Source organism: Eurosta solidaginis, chromosome 2, assembly GCF_040869045.1.
Source record: "Eurosta solidaginis isolate ZX-2024a chromosome 2, ASM4086904v1, whole genome shotgun sequence".
Lineage (NCBI taxonomy): Eukaryota > Metazoa > Arthropoda > Insecta > Diptera > Tephritidae > Eurosta > Eurosta solidaginis.
In genome coordinates this window covers 278930391-278944072 of record NC_090320.1, presented here as the reverse complement: position 1 = coordinate 278944072, position 13682 = coordinate 278930391, and the positions used below count along the sequence as shown (strand labels likewise).

Below are 13682 nucleotides of genomic sequence, written 5' to 3'. Positions count from 1 at the left end.
GTGTTTTTTAGTTGTGGTTTTGTGGAAAATTTCGCTTGCACTCCAGAAAAATCCTAAGCTCTATATAAAACAGCCAATGAATCGATTAAATTGAATGTCGAGAAGCTCGCTAGCCTAGCTCGCTAGCGAGAATTGAAAGTTGAGAAGCTCGCGAGTATTACGAGTACTTCGAGAATCACGCGAGAAGGCGGGACTTGCGAGAAATCTCTTGTCGAACAAGAAATCGTAAGCTCTAATAAATAGTTAAAAAATATGACTCGAAACGGTAAAAATCTCAATTTGAGAAACGGCAAAAGATGAGTATAAATCTAAGTTCTATGCTTCATGACTATCTTATAAAATTTCAAAAATATTTCGTAAAACTTAAAAAAATTTCAAAATATTCAATTCAAAAACGGAAATTGCTGCTTTATTCATTTCTAAATTACTTATCTTTATGGAAAAGCGCCAATGCCATTTCTGTGTCTACAATAGTAGGCTTCATGCTCCTATTAATGTCAAACCCATTAATGGCTTTTCCATTATCTCAGCTTCCTGTTCGCTACTTGCGTCGTCTATCAAAGTTATAATTGAATATAACTGAAAGTTTATGTTTGTTTGTTTAATGGTGTGTTCAATTTATATTTATTAATACCGGCTTACAGTAACCGAATATTCAATTATTATGTTTCTCTAAGAGACACTGAAAAGAAAGAAAGAAAAATTTACTGGCATATTGCAATGGTACCATTTCGAAAACCGCCACGTAATCATCATCAGGCAATTTCGTAATGTTACCAAAGGTTTCACCGAGATTCGAACCGCGAATCACACGGTGAAACTGCAGTTGCCTTAACCAGTAGGCTATCCTGCTTGTATTTGTTTCCTTGCTTAATTCAGTCTATCTCATTTCTACACCAACAACACAATTGAGACATTCTGTCTCTATATTAATATTGTGTGTTAGGTAGATTTGTTTTTGTAAAGTTTCTTTTTAGTTGCGAATGAGAAGCTTTGTAAACTCGGGCTCAGTCTTACATATTTATGTTTGTTTGTTTTAATGGTGTGAAATTGCCTGATGATGATTACGTGTCTATATGGAAGAAGATCTCCATTAGAATAATAACTCATAAGCGCTTCTAAATTTCAAGTTGATGTTGAGAAATTCTAAATTTCATGTCTTCTTCTCTGAGTTCAAGGTTTTGATTTCGCACCGGCGCTAATGCGTGGTCCATTTACGCTTCCTGATTAGCTAAGTGTTCGGATTCGATATTATTGGTTCATTTGGAATAACATTTGAAAGTACATATAAAATTTGTGTCTGATAAAATGAATACTAACTGGTATTACAGTTTCCTAGTTATAGGCCAGAATAGAGTTTCTCAAAATCTTTTCATTAATTATATAGCAAATTTAAGATGTCTCCCAAAATTTTCTTTTGCATTAAAACCTGACGACTGTGTCGACCAGCTCAAATATTCCACGTTGTAATCACGGTTGCCACTTTTGGTCCATTTGAACCAAAAATGGTCCCTTCCAACCCCATTTGGTCCACTGGTCCTTTTTTTTCAATTTTACGATTTTGGTACTTTTCTTCCTTCTTCACTGAGGTTAAAATTCATAACTCTTTCCACAACATTTGGCACACTTTCATTACACATATAATTTTCAATTTACTTATGTATATGGAAATCTTACCACAAAAATTGCACAGTCAATAAAATGTAGCAGACCAATGACATATCAAAGGAGATATTTTAGGCGAGGCATTAATAAGAAAAGTAATGGATTTAAGGCCAAACACATTACACGGACTTATCAGAAAAAATTCTTGTTTTAGTATTCAGATATTTCGATCAGTTATCAAACACTTTTCAAGATAGATTTTTTTCACGCGTTGAGCTAAGAAAATTTTTCTCAAATGCACGTGTGCCTCCAAGAAATTTGGCAGGGCTTTCCACTGATGGAGCCATTACGAGGCCGTCGAGTTAAGATTTGAATTGAAAACTAAGTAAAATAATGAAACTAATTGGTTTTCAAAATGTTTGCAAGGAAATCCTATGTAAAAATTGCAAGAGTATTGTAAGTAGCTTGGCATAAGAAATATTTTAACTATAAGTAAGGCAGGAATACTTCTTGAAAGCGGTAACTTTATAAATTAATAACGAATCGCGATTGAACAAATTTACTTTTATATTCAGATTTTGAAGCAAATGTGAAAAAGATTTGATTTCGAAAGAAGTGTTTTATGTTTTATTCTCGTAGGTAAAGAACCCCATAAACTTCAATAACAACGCTGTTAACTAATTTCTAGTACCTACTTAAATGTAATCAGGTTCCGTTATTGCACAGTTGAAACTTTTAAGACGTTTGATTTTTAATCTGAAGCTTGGGGCTAGATTCAGTAAATGTGAGTTTTTCAAAAATCACTCTTAACTAAATCTCGGCTTTGGTATGCAATTTCAACGTTCAGGAGAAAACGTAAGCATCATTTATTATTTACTGAGTTTACTCAGAGTTTGGCTACAGCAAAACGCAAATTTTTTAGCCTTTTCTTACTAAACCCTAACTGCGCTATACATTTTATTTCTTTCCAACAACATTTTATTTTAACAAAATAATGCTGGAACTAAGAGCTTTGTCAGCGAAGCTACATTCAAAACGTATAGTTAGTGAAAGCATAGACTTATCCTAGAAATTTTAAAATATATAACCTAAAAGTAGTGTTTTTCTTTGTGCAATTTGAATGTCTCCTATTCACTAAGTTTATTAAAATTTTGTATAAGAAACCATGGAAACATCCTGAAATTTTATATTTAACAACGACTACGACACTTTTATAAATTGCTTCTATCACAATCAAATAAAACAAAAATTTGGTCCTTTTTTCTGAGATTTGGTCCTTTTTTTTTTGATGAATTTTGGTCCCAAATGAAAACATGGTGTGGCAACCGTGTACACAAGAATTAAAACTGGCACTAAAATACTGGATATAAAAGCACATCGACAATTACAAAAACAATAATAATAACAGTAAAATTTGTAACTATGCAAATTAATAAAATTACTTAGTTAATTTACTTTTGCATGTTTATTGAATTTAAAAATTGTTTGCACTTAAATGTTACTAACACATTTACAAAACGTAGATATTTAACAAAGGAACAGCGTTGATTATTAAAAATAAAAATTTATATTAAAATAGCAAAATTTTTTTTATGTGAGTTTTTATGAGTATTACTAAAAGCAAACATCCTCTATATATCGAAGTATTTAATATAAATATTAATAATTTCAAGTTTTATAGCTTATTTTTCCCCCTAACATAGTAGATGAATTATACACACAATCATGGTTAATAGTATTGGCACAAGAACTTTTTGTTGTTTTCACCTAGTTTCAATTAAGCAAAATTATTTTCGCTATTTGTTCAAAAACATGTACAAATTCACAGATATACAGTATAAACAAAAGTTTTAGATCTTACACACAATTTGAGCTTTGAGAAAGATTTAAAATATTTTTACTAAAAAATTTTCTGAGTATGCAGTTTTGTAGATCATTAAATTTTAGTATAAAAAAGTGTTAATCTTAATCATCTTAAAAAATTTGCTGATTTCTAGCAATTTTTACTTCTTTTATATTAGGTCGGTTGAATGTTTGTCCGCTTTTCATACAAATCTTGCAATCGATTTTTAAGTAACTTCTCATTGAGCTACAAACGTGAAACTTTACACATATGTATGTTAGAATACCGTGACAATGCAACAAAAGGAAAAAAATCCGTTAGGTGGCGCACGGATCGAAATAATTAGATAAGAATTTGAAAATTTTCTAACCTGCTTTTAAGTAACTTCTCGATGAGCTAGAGACTTGAAATTTCAAACTTAATTCAGAGGCCGATGACAGCCGATGACACACTACAAAAAGATTCGCTAGGGGGCGCACGGGCTGAGATATTTAGAAAAATCTTAGGAAACGGAGAGAATTGGGATTGATTTTTATGTAAGTTCTCATTGAGCTACAAATGTAAAACTTCACAGATAGGATAAGACGCCGAGAAAATTTAAGAAAAGGAGAAAAAAATCCGTTAGGTGGCGCACGGATCGAAATATTTAGATAAGAATTTCGAAATTTAGTGTTTGAGATCGATTTTAAAGTAACTTCTCATTGAGCTACAAACATGAAACCTCAGAGACAGGTTAAGACACAGTGACAAAGGAACAACTGGATAAAAAAAGCCGTTAGGTGGCGCATAATAATTTGGTAGTTTGAAGCCGGGTTTTAGGTAACTTCTCGATGAGCAAGAGGCTAAAAATTTAGAGCTTAATTCAGAAGTCGATGATAGCCCATGACACAATACAAAAAGTTTCGCTAGGGGGCGCACGGACTGATATTTAGAAAAATCAAACGGAACGGAAGAGATTTTGGGATTGATTTTTATGTAAGTTCTCATTGAGCTACAAGCGTAAAAGTTAACAGATAGTTTAAGACACCGAGAAAATGTAAGAAAAGGAGGAAATAAAGATAACATAAAAAATGTTAAGCAATTCCTCCATATAAATGGACAAAAATCAACGAAAAATGTCTCCTTATATAAAAACAAATTCTTGCTAAACTTTGATTTTTAAATTTTGACATAGAAATTGCTAAAATATTTATGAGAAGTAAAAATATAAAAGTGGGGCGCACAATACTTGGATTGGAAAGCTGGTAGGAAAGGAGATATTATTAGTAAATCAATTGCGCTCCACTTTTATATTTTTACTTCTCGCCACCGTGGTGTGATGGTAGCGTGCTCCGCCTATCACACCGTATGCCCTGGGTTCAACTCCCGGGCAAAGCAACATCAAAATTTTAGAAATAAGATTTTTCAATTAGAAGAAATTTTTCTAAGCGGGGTCGCCCCTCGGCAGTGTCTGGCAAGCGCTCCGATTGTATTTCTGCCATGAAAAGCTCTCAGTGAAAACTCATCTGCCTTGCAGATGCCGTTCGGAGTCGGCATAAAACATGGTCCCGTCCGGCCAATTTGTAGGGAAAAATCAAGAGGAGCACGACGCAAATTGGAAGAGAAGCTCGGCCTTAGATCTCTTCGGAGGTTATCGCGCCTTACATTTATTTATTTTTTTTTTTCTCATAAATATTTTTGCAATTTCTATGTCAAAATTTAAAAATCAAAGTTTAGCAAGAATATGTCTTTATATAAGGAGACATTTTACGCTGATTTCTGTCCAGTTATATAAAGGAAGTGCTTAAAATTTTTTTTATTTTATTTTTATTTTTTTGTCAGCTGAGTTTAAAGTTCTTTGAGTTGAGTTGAAAACTTACTTCCTTACAAAAAAAAATTACGTTCAAAAGTTTGTATAGAAGAAAATGCTCAACTCAACCGACAAGAAAAGTTTCCGGAATTTTTTTCTTCGGATTAATATTATAACTTGGTCATATTAAAATTCAATGATCTACAAAACTGCCTACTCAGAAAAATTCTTAAAACTCTTAGTGTAAATTTTAAAATTTTACTAAAGATTTGTACTTGAATACGAATTTTGTGTAAAATATGTGACCCGGTCTATGAAAAGGTGGCTTATGACTCAAAAAAAAAACAGCTGTTAACAGCTGTTTCTCACAAAAGAAAACAGCTGTTAACAGCTGTTTCTCGCAATTTCTTTTTTGAGTCATACGCCACCTTTTCATAGACCGGATGACATATAATAATATTTGTAGATGCTTTTGTTTTAAATGCGAAAATTAGTTTGATTATATCACATTTACACAGCACCAAATGCGTCAGTTTGGGCGAAAAAATCCAAATGTGACGCATTTCCGAAATGACTCATTTGAACGCATTTCATTGCAGTCGTCCTGCAAATGCAATCCATACAATCGATCCACACACGTTTTTGACATTTTCTTACGAAAAGAAATCCAGCAAGAACATGATCTTAGTGCTGTACCAGAATTAGAAAAAGCAGTTTTCATTAGTTTTTCAAATCCAAACTTGCAATTCTTTCAGACACGGCGCTTTCAAATGACTCATTCGGAAGTACGCATTTGAGGCCTATGTAAATGTAATATTAAGCAAAATTTAATTGTAAACTACAAAAAGTCCTTGCGCCAATACTTTTCTCCATGAGTGTACTTATATACCTTGACCTTGCTTTTTCTTTGAGATTGTACATAATTTACTTTTTTTTCTCAAAACATTACTACCAAAGACTAGCGTTCAGTTATTGTTAAAATATATCTATCCATGTACTAAATATATTTTATAGGCAGCTGGGTGTAGAAAAGAAAGCGGCAGTAATCATGCTCTCCTTACTGCAAAAGAAGCTATTTCATTGTGGGTTCTTGGCGCCCGAAAGGTTTGTAACAAATCTTGTAGTTTAGTATATGTATATCAAAATTTAATATCATTGATTTTTTTATATTTAAGTCTTTAGTTTTATTATTGAAAAGCTGCTTTTTTAAGGCCTGATTTTATGCTTAGCTTTTCGCTTTTGATTCTGTTGTAATTATTATTTACTGAAATTTTTATATTTCCTTCTAGAATTTGGTTTTAGCGTTTTCGTTGGTCGATACTAACTTATTTTTACGTGTTTATTGTTATTTAATTTGTTATATAATTTTATATTTCTGCTCATATTCATTTTTGTGTACTTTTTTTTTAATTTCGCGGACCATTGTTTAAGTTTATCACATTCCACGTCGGTGTTGTTTTTTCATTTCATACATTCGCGCCATTATGTGGTGTGATCTCACAAAACCAAAAAAACAAGTAAGGATGTCTAAGTTCGGGTGAAACCGAAGATTACATACCCAGCTATACACTTGAAAAGCTGTTGTTGTTTGTTTTGTGTGCTTAATAGTGACACAAGGCTGCGCAATAATATATATACATATGGTTCTATTCTGAACTAATTTTTCTTCGAGTTATGGCTCGAGAAACATAGAAAATTGCTTAGTCATAAAAGGGATGGTGCCACGCCCATTTTTTAAATTTGAAGTTTTTCCTATTTATTGTTATAAATCCACTTGAGAAATGAAATACCATTGATATAAAGCTCTTTTTTGCAAAGATATAGCTTATTTTATTCGTCCACGACCCTTTTAAAAATCCTTTATATAAAAGTGGGCGTGGTCCTTAACTGATTTCGTTAATTTTTCTTCAAAGCATTCCTCATAGCAAAGGCAACCTCTATGCCAAATTTTGTTACAATAGGTTTAAAGATTTTTGATTTATGATTAATAATATTTGTAAAATTGATTTTATCACAAGTGGGCGATGCCACGCCCATTTAAAATTTTTTTTTTAATTTTTAGCAAGAGTTTCAATATCAGTCCACACGTCAAATTTCAACATTCTAGGTGTATTAGTTACTAAATAATCAGGTTTTTTGTATTTTCCAAAATGTTATATATATAAAAAGTGGGCGTGGTTATCATTCGATTTCGCCAGTTTTCAACACCAATCTATTCTGGGTCTAGATAAGCTCGTCTACAAAATTTGGTGATGATATCTCAATATTTACTCAAGTTATCGTGTTAACGGACAGACAGACGGACGAACGGACAATCAATTTTTTTTTTTGATAATGATGATTTGGATATATGGAAGTCTATATCTATCTCGATTCCTTTATACCTGTACATCCAACCGTTACCCAATCAAAGTTATAATACCCTGTGTACAAGTACAGCTGGGTATAAAAATTGGATAGCCCTATTTGTCCTGTAATTTGCATTTTTTCGATGATGTATGTTCTGCTGCAAGAATGCAATGTAAACACTCTAAAACGCCCTCTTAAATTTTTCCCAAATTATTAAATGAATTGAAATTAAAAAAGTTGCTTAAAAAGTATGTTCATTTAAAAGCAATAAAAGGCACTCTTCGCTTAGAAATACAAATAAAATATTCATTGGTTAATTCTTTGTATTTCTATGAATATTAGAACAAAACAAAAACTGTTCACGAAATGAAAATGCCAAAAGTATGTACTGTGCAAAGAATAACACTATGCAAAAGAAGGCAATTGGGAAATGCTGCACAACAACAAAGGCATGGCTTTGGCTGAATGTGTTTTTCAACTGTTCAATCAGCGTCAGAGCACCGGTTGGAATCCCACTGCCGAGAGAAAAGGCTTTGAAGGTATTTACGAGGTATAATCGAAACAGCTGTCGCTTTGTCCGACCGAATGTCACGTTGTTTAAATTTTTCCCAAATTATTAAATAGATCTCGACGCTTAACAAACCTCCGCCTATCAACAACTCGGCAAAAACAAAATCCTCGCGCCATGCGGATGCGCCCCTCGTGTCGGTTGGGCGGGCTCTGGAGGGTTATAACCCGTTGCGTTTTATTATTATCCCTCTCGTGCTTGTATACTTACGAATAACATTTTTCTTTATTTTATTTATTTGAAGAGATTTACAAGGTATAATCGAAACAGCTGTGGCCTTGTTCGTCCGAATGTCACGTTGTTTAAATTTTTCCCAAATCATTAAATAAATTATAAAATTAAAAATTGCTTCCAAAAGATGTTTTCATACATTTAAAGCAATACGGGCAATCCCCGATTAACTCATACGAACAGACAACATTTGGTTAATTCGTTGTAGTTCTATAAACAGAACAAAAAGCAACAACACCATGTTTTTTTTTGAAACCGCTTTACCAACGCATAAGTTTACCACAAAATTCCATACGAAGTATGGACTGTGAATAAAGAAATATGCAAAGAAGGCGATTGGGATAAGGTTTACAACATTTAAGGCATGACGTGGCTGAATGCGTTTGTAATACTTCAACCATTGTAGGAGTGCGGGTTCAAATCCCACTCCCGGGAGAAAAGGCTTTGAAGAGATTTACAAGGTATAATCGAAACAGCTGTCGCCTTGTACAACTCGGCAAAAAGCAAAATCAGTGGGTCATGCGGATGCGCCCCTTGTGGGCTTTGGAGGGTAATAATCCGTGGTGTTTTCTTATTATCCCTCTCGTGTTTGTATTCTTACGAATAACATTTTTCTTTGTTTTAAAAACTTTTGGTCAATTGGGTTAGCCAAAATGAAAGCTTCCCATTCTCAAACTCGTTGACATTTTTGTCCATTACGCATAGCCTTTATAGGTATTTTCACAACGAAATATTTTCGTAAGTCTATAGTCTTAAACAAACCCAGGAATAAAATATTCACCTTCCTGTTGAAAAACATCGGCAAAGAAAGTGATGAATCGACTCCTCTTCCTACTCAGGTTCTGCCATGGGATCATGTTGGTATGCGCCATCGTCTCGAACGATCGAAGCAAAAGCACAGGAACATTTAATGATGAAAAGGCTGTCCCTTTCCTATCCAAACATATGCCTCTTATCATTCGGTGTGTCTACCGCAAGTTCATTACCCTAATGATGTATTTTTCGGTTTTTCTCAAGGGAAAACCATGTGCATTTGCTTTTCCCCTGCACCAAACAAAGTTAAATATTGAAGTGGTCTATGAACGTCTACGTTGTTCGTCAACTCTGCACGCTATCCGACTTAATAAAGATAGATGTAAATGCTTTTAAGGCTGTCTCGGAGACTTTACTATCCTAGAAAAGTCTAGCATATACCATTGTGTGGAAGCCACTGCAAGAGACAGGATTTCAGTGCGATTGATTGGCTAGTAATGCTTCGAGTACCACCTAATCCTCTTTCCTTCAACGAAAATACCTTATGTTCTGCACCTGGAATGCAGCAACTATAAAATTATAGTCCTTGTAAGACTTAAGTCAGTTTTGGCACCATTTAATCGTCCTCTTTCTCTGTCATATAATATCCTTGCGGGTCCGAAGTCGGCAACGGTCCCCAGTTTTTTTTATTTCTCAAACAAGATTTATCGTTGTTCCGGGCCGGTGTCAAAAGTTGCGTTGGCTACTCTTCTCCTGAGCATTCAATTCAGGAATATACCCCTAGATTGTATGTCATTGAAGTGCACTGTAAATTGCTTCGGTTCTAATTTTATTAAAGTCATATTCTATGCTGAAAAAGCCCACCAGGGAGTACTCTCTGCTATCCAGTGATTTATCGATAAAGCTAATCACCTCGAAAAAGGAGGTGTAAACCGACTTACCTTTTCAATATGCGCGTTAAACTACGTTCATCCGTCGGACGTCAGCGTTGTCCGCTATGTGCAAGACAATAAATCTCTAGTGTTTTCAGGATAAAGAAAGGTCGACTTATTGGGATTTGTCTTTTGATTAAGAAGATTGCCCGTTTTAGGAATGGAACCTCCACGTAGCCATGGCTAGGATTCCGGTACATAACCACCTCGAAGGTAAATTGAAAAAATGCCAAATAGACGGGAAATCAATTTGTCGCCATCGGCCTGCAACATAGTTGATATCACTCCATAAAATTCCGCCGATTGTAATTTGGATTTCTGACTTATGTCGTATTTTGCCTAGGTCGGGACATTTGGATTCAGAGAAGGTACTGTTCGACAAATCGTTTAACGCATTATATGCTGTTCCCCTCACTATGCAAGCCTTCCATCTCGCAAGAAGTATAGCACTTAACAAAGATGACTTGATACGAAACATTTGTTTACGCTCTCATTTTTTGCGCTCTCACGAGGGATTTATCTCAAATTTGAGCTGGCAACAATCAGAGATAAATCCCTCGGGCCAGCTGAAGCGGGTGCCAGAACAAAAAATGTGCCAGCTAAAATGAAAAACGGGCCAAAAAGTTCAAAAGTTATGGGAAAAAGGATAAAATACTTGTTTTTGTGTAGATATTATTAGTTCGAAGGCGGAGGGTAAATATTATTTCCTATTCAAAAGTTATCACTAAAAACAGGTTTTGTAAATATGAAGTCCCGATGCAACCAGTCCATTTTGACCACAGAACCTGGAACGTCAGACATGTAGGATAAGCCCTATCCATTAAATGATGTTAACTATTATATCATAGGTCCGATTTACTGAAATTTCAAAAGAGTATATGGTTTTCACTGCGAGTTAAATGCGTTACAATATTTGACTAATTAATTTAATCGAAATGTTAGTTTTACTCAGATTTGTTTATATTTGACTCTAACTAGTCGTATTATTGCAAAATAAGTTTATAGAAATGAATATTTTACGACTATCAATTTATTAAATGATTGAAACTATAATCGCCGAAATGTATGTCAAAAATCCCCATATTCAGATCTTTTAATTTTTGTTTGGAGTGGCATCATTGACAAATGTTATAAAAAATGTGCATTTTGACAGCGCTCTCTCGAAACAAAGAGTTGCAAATCCATTCATCTATGGCACTTAATTTCACTTGGGTGAAATGCTGTTACTTGTCATCTGATGTTTGCTTGTTGTTGTCCAGCTGACCTGTGTCTGTTGTGCTGTTATGCTATAGTAAAGTTTAAGGCGCAGAAAGCTTTACAGTGGAGGCCGTACTAAAAAAAAACTTCGCAAAACTTTCTTTGCATCTCTGCAAAAAAATTAAAACAAACTCATTAATTGGCACTGGATTTCTTTGTCTTAATGAGCTTCAAAGTGCTCAAACTAATTAATGTACTCGCAACTATTTTTGGCAGACGCCGCAAGATAGAATAGTCCTATTATGCAGACGTTTCTGTACATTCTAGCTTAGCCATCATCATTTTACAGTCAAAGCAAATCATATCACAAAAATAAATAAAATTAAAATTAATGAACTCAACCCATTAAACTAGCAGGCTACAATCGGTGATGGCATTTGGATTAATTCAAAAATTTTGATAGTCGCTTACAGTGGGTTGCTTGAATATTTTGGCGGTGTTTACATATTTATTATATAAGCAATTAATTTCTTTGTAAACAACAAAGTTCCATATATTTAAGTTGAATTAAAAATTTATTTAAAATGTAAATACTCGTATTTTTATAATATACTCTACATTTATTATATATTTGAGAAAAAGTAAAAAATGGCGCAAGGTACGTAATTTACTACATATATGAAGATTTCTATTTCTGGAAAGAATTAGGCGTTAAATAGTCACACAGATTTAATTGCATTTAGTGTATTTTATATTTGAAATATTGTTAAAAAAACATATCTAACGAAAATAATATTTAGCATGTCATTCACATAAAACAAACAAGTTTCCCAAAATCCATCATCAATCATTTATTAACTAAATTTATATCCATGTAATATTTATTTAGTAACAAATGTCTACATTTTACATCTAAATGTCTCTTTAATTATATAATCAGTCATTAATTATACAAAAAATATTAATTCAAGCCAATATTACTCATACAAACATAACTATGCCAGGGGTGGGCACGCGTTGGGCTAAGCGCCAGGTGACGATTGTAAATTCAAACATGTATGGCACCTTCTGGTAACAAGCACCATTAAGGTACAATCATCTACCCGTGGTTTCGTAGAAAAGAAACGGGTTCAAACGATCGCGAAATGGTACCAAAACAATCTCGAAATAGTCGTAAATTGATAACTTAAAAAAAAAATATTCGCTAAATATTCCAAAAGGAGTTCCGTTTTGATGTAGGCATAATATCAAAACAGTCCCGAAATATAAATCGATTCTTAAGTAATCCCGACGATGTCGAAATAGTCACACACACCTTAAAATAATCCCGAGATGATCTTCAATCTTATCTCGAAGTCCTCCTAAAAGTTGTATCAAAATTAATGAGATAATTAAATTTTCCATTTCACACAGGGCCACTTGCTTCATTAAGCGAACACCTGTCAGGAGCTCTAAAAAATATGACGCGAGAATAATTTATATTCGATGGTCATTTCTTACATTGACAACGAAATCCGATCCATCAAACAAAATGTACTAGATTTTTGACCCATAAGGCATTGAATAAAGCAATAATGAGTTAATTAGAAATTTGTATTTTGTATTGCTTGATTTCAATAAAGTCTTTAATGTAGAAAACTTTACTAATTGTTTCATTAAGTCTCTGTCTAAAATTGGCATAATAACTGAATGATCCCAAGTAGAACTGAAATAATGCCGAAATAGTCCTAAAAAAATCTCGAATTTTACCAATAAATAAAAAAAAAAAATGATTCGGAAAAAGTACGGACATGTCCCGATATTTTCCGAAAACCATACTGAATTTACTTTAAATAATATAGTCCCGATTCCTAAAACCGTCTCGAAATGGTTCTGAAATGATCCAGAAAAAATAGACCCTATATGATCCGGCGATAAAAACAAATTAGTCCTGAAATTATACAAAAATTATTCACAAACAATCCCGGAATGATCCTGGGATTTCTAAAAATTATCTGGATTACATTTTATCAGGACTCTGAAATACTGATTTATTAAGCTATAAGACGAGTTAAATCGCCTCCGAAGAATTTGTTGATTGAATGAGGTATTGTGGTCCGATCATGTCCGTGCCGCATAAACTCCAATTGTCCAGTGCCCGTTGAGTATTGCAAATGATATGAATATATTATACTCAACACAAAAATGGCTAAACATTGTATGCTGGTCACATGTTTCTAGAAACTATACAGAACTGGAAGAAGTGTGACTCGTTATGAGTGGTGATCAAGGTATTGTGTAGCGCAATTATTTGAAGGCGATGCCAACGGAATTTATAGCTATTCCAACTCATTTTGTACTTTACTTACCCGTGGCGAATCCTGTTTATTTAACAAGCGAGGTTTTTCCGACCTGAAGTTCCTTACGGAATGAGGG

General features: G+C 33.7%; 1 protein-coding gene across 6 annotated transcripts in view; it reads left to right on the top strand.

The window, feature by feature from the left end:
- Positions 1–13682, top strand: part of qtc (quick-to-court) — a 112409-nt gene that overhangs the window by 96729 nt on the left and 1998 nt on the right. For 5 of the 6 annotated variants that reach the window (XM_067768162.1, XM_067768158.1, XM_067768161.1 and 2 more), the window contains exon 6: positions 6252–6341. The exons of the other annotated variant lie outside the window; for it this stretch is intronic. In XM_067768162.1, the coding sequence (XP_067624263.1) occupies positions 6252–6341 (90 nt within the window). The remainder of the gene's footprint in view (positions 1–6251; positions 6342–13682) is intronic. 6 annotated transcript variants of the gene reach the window in all.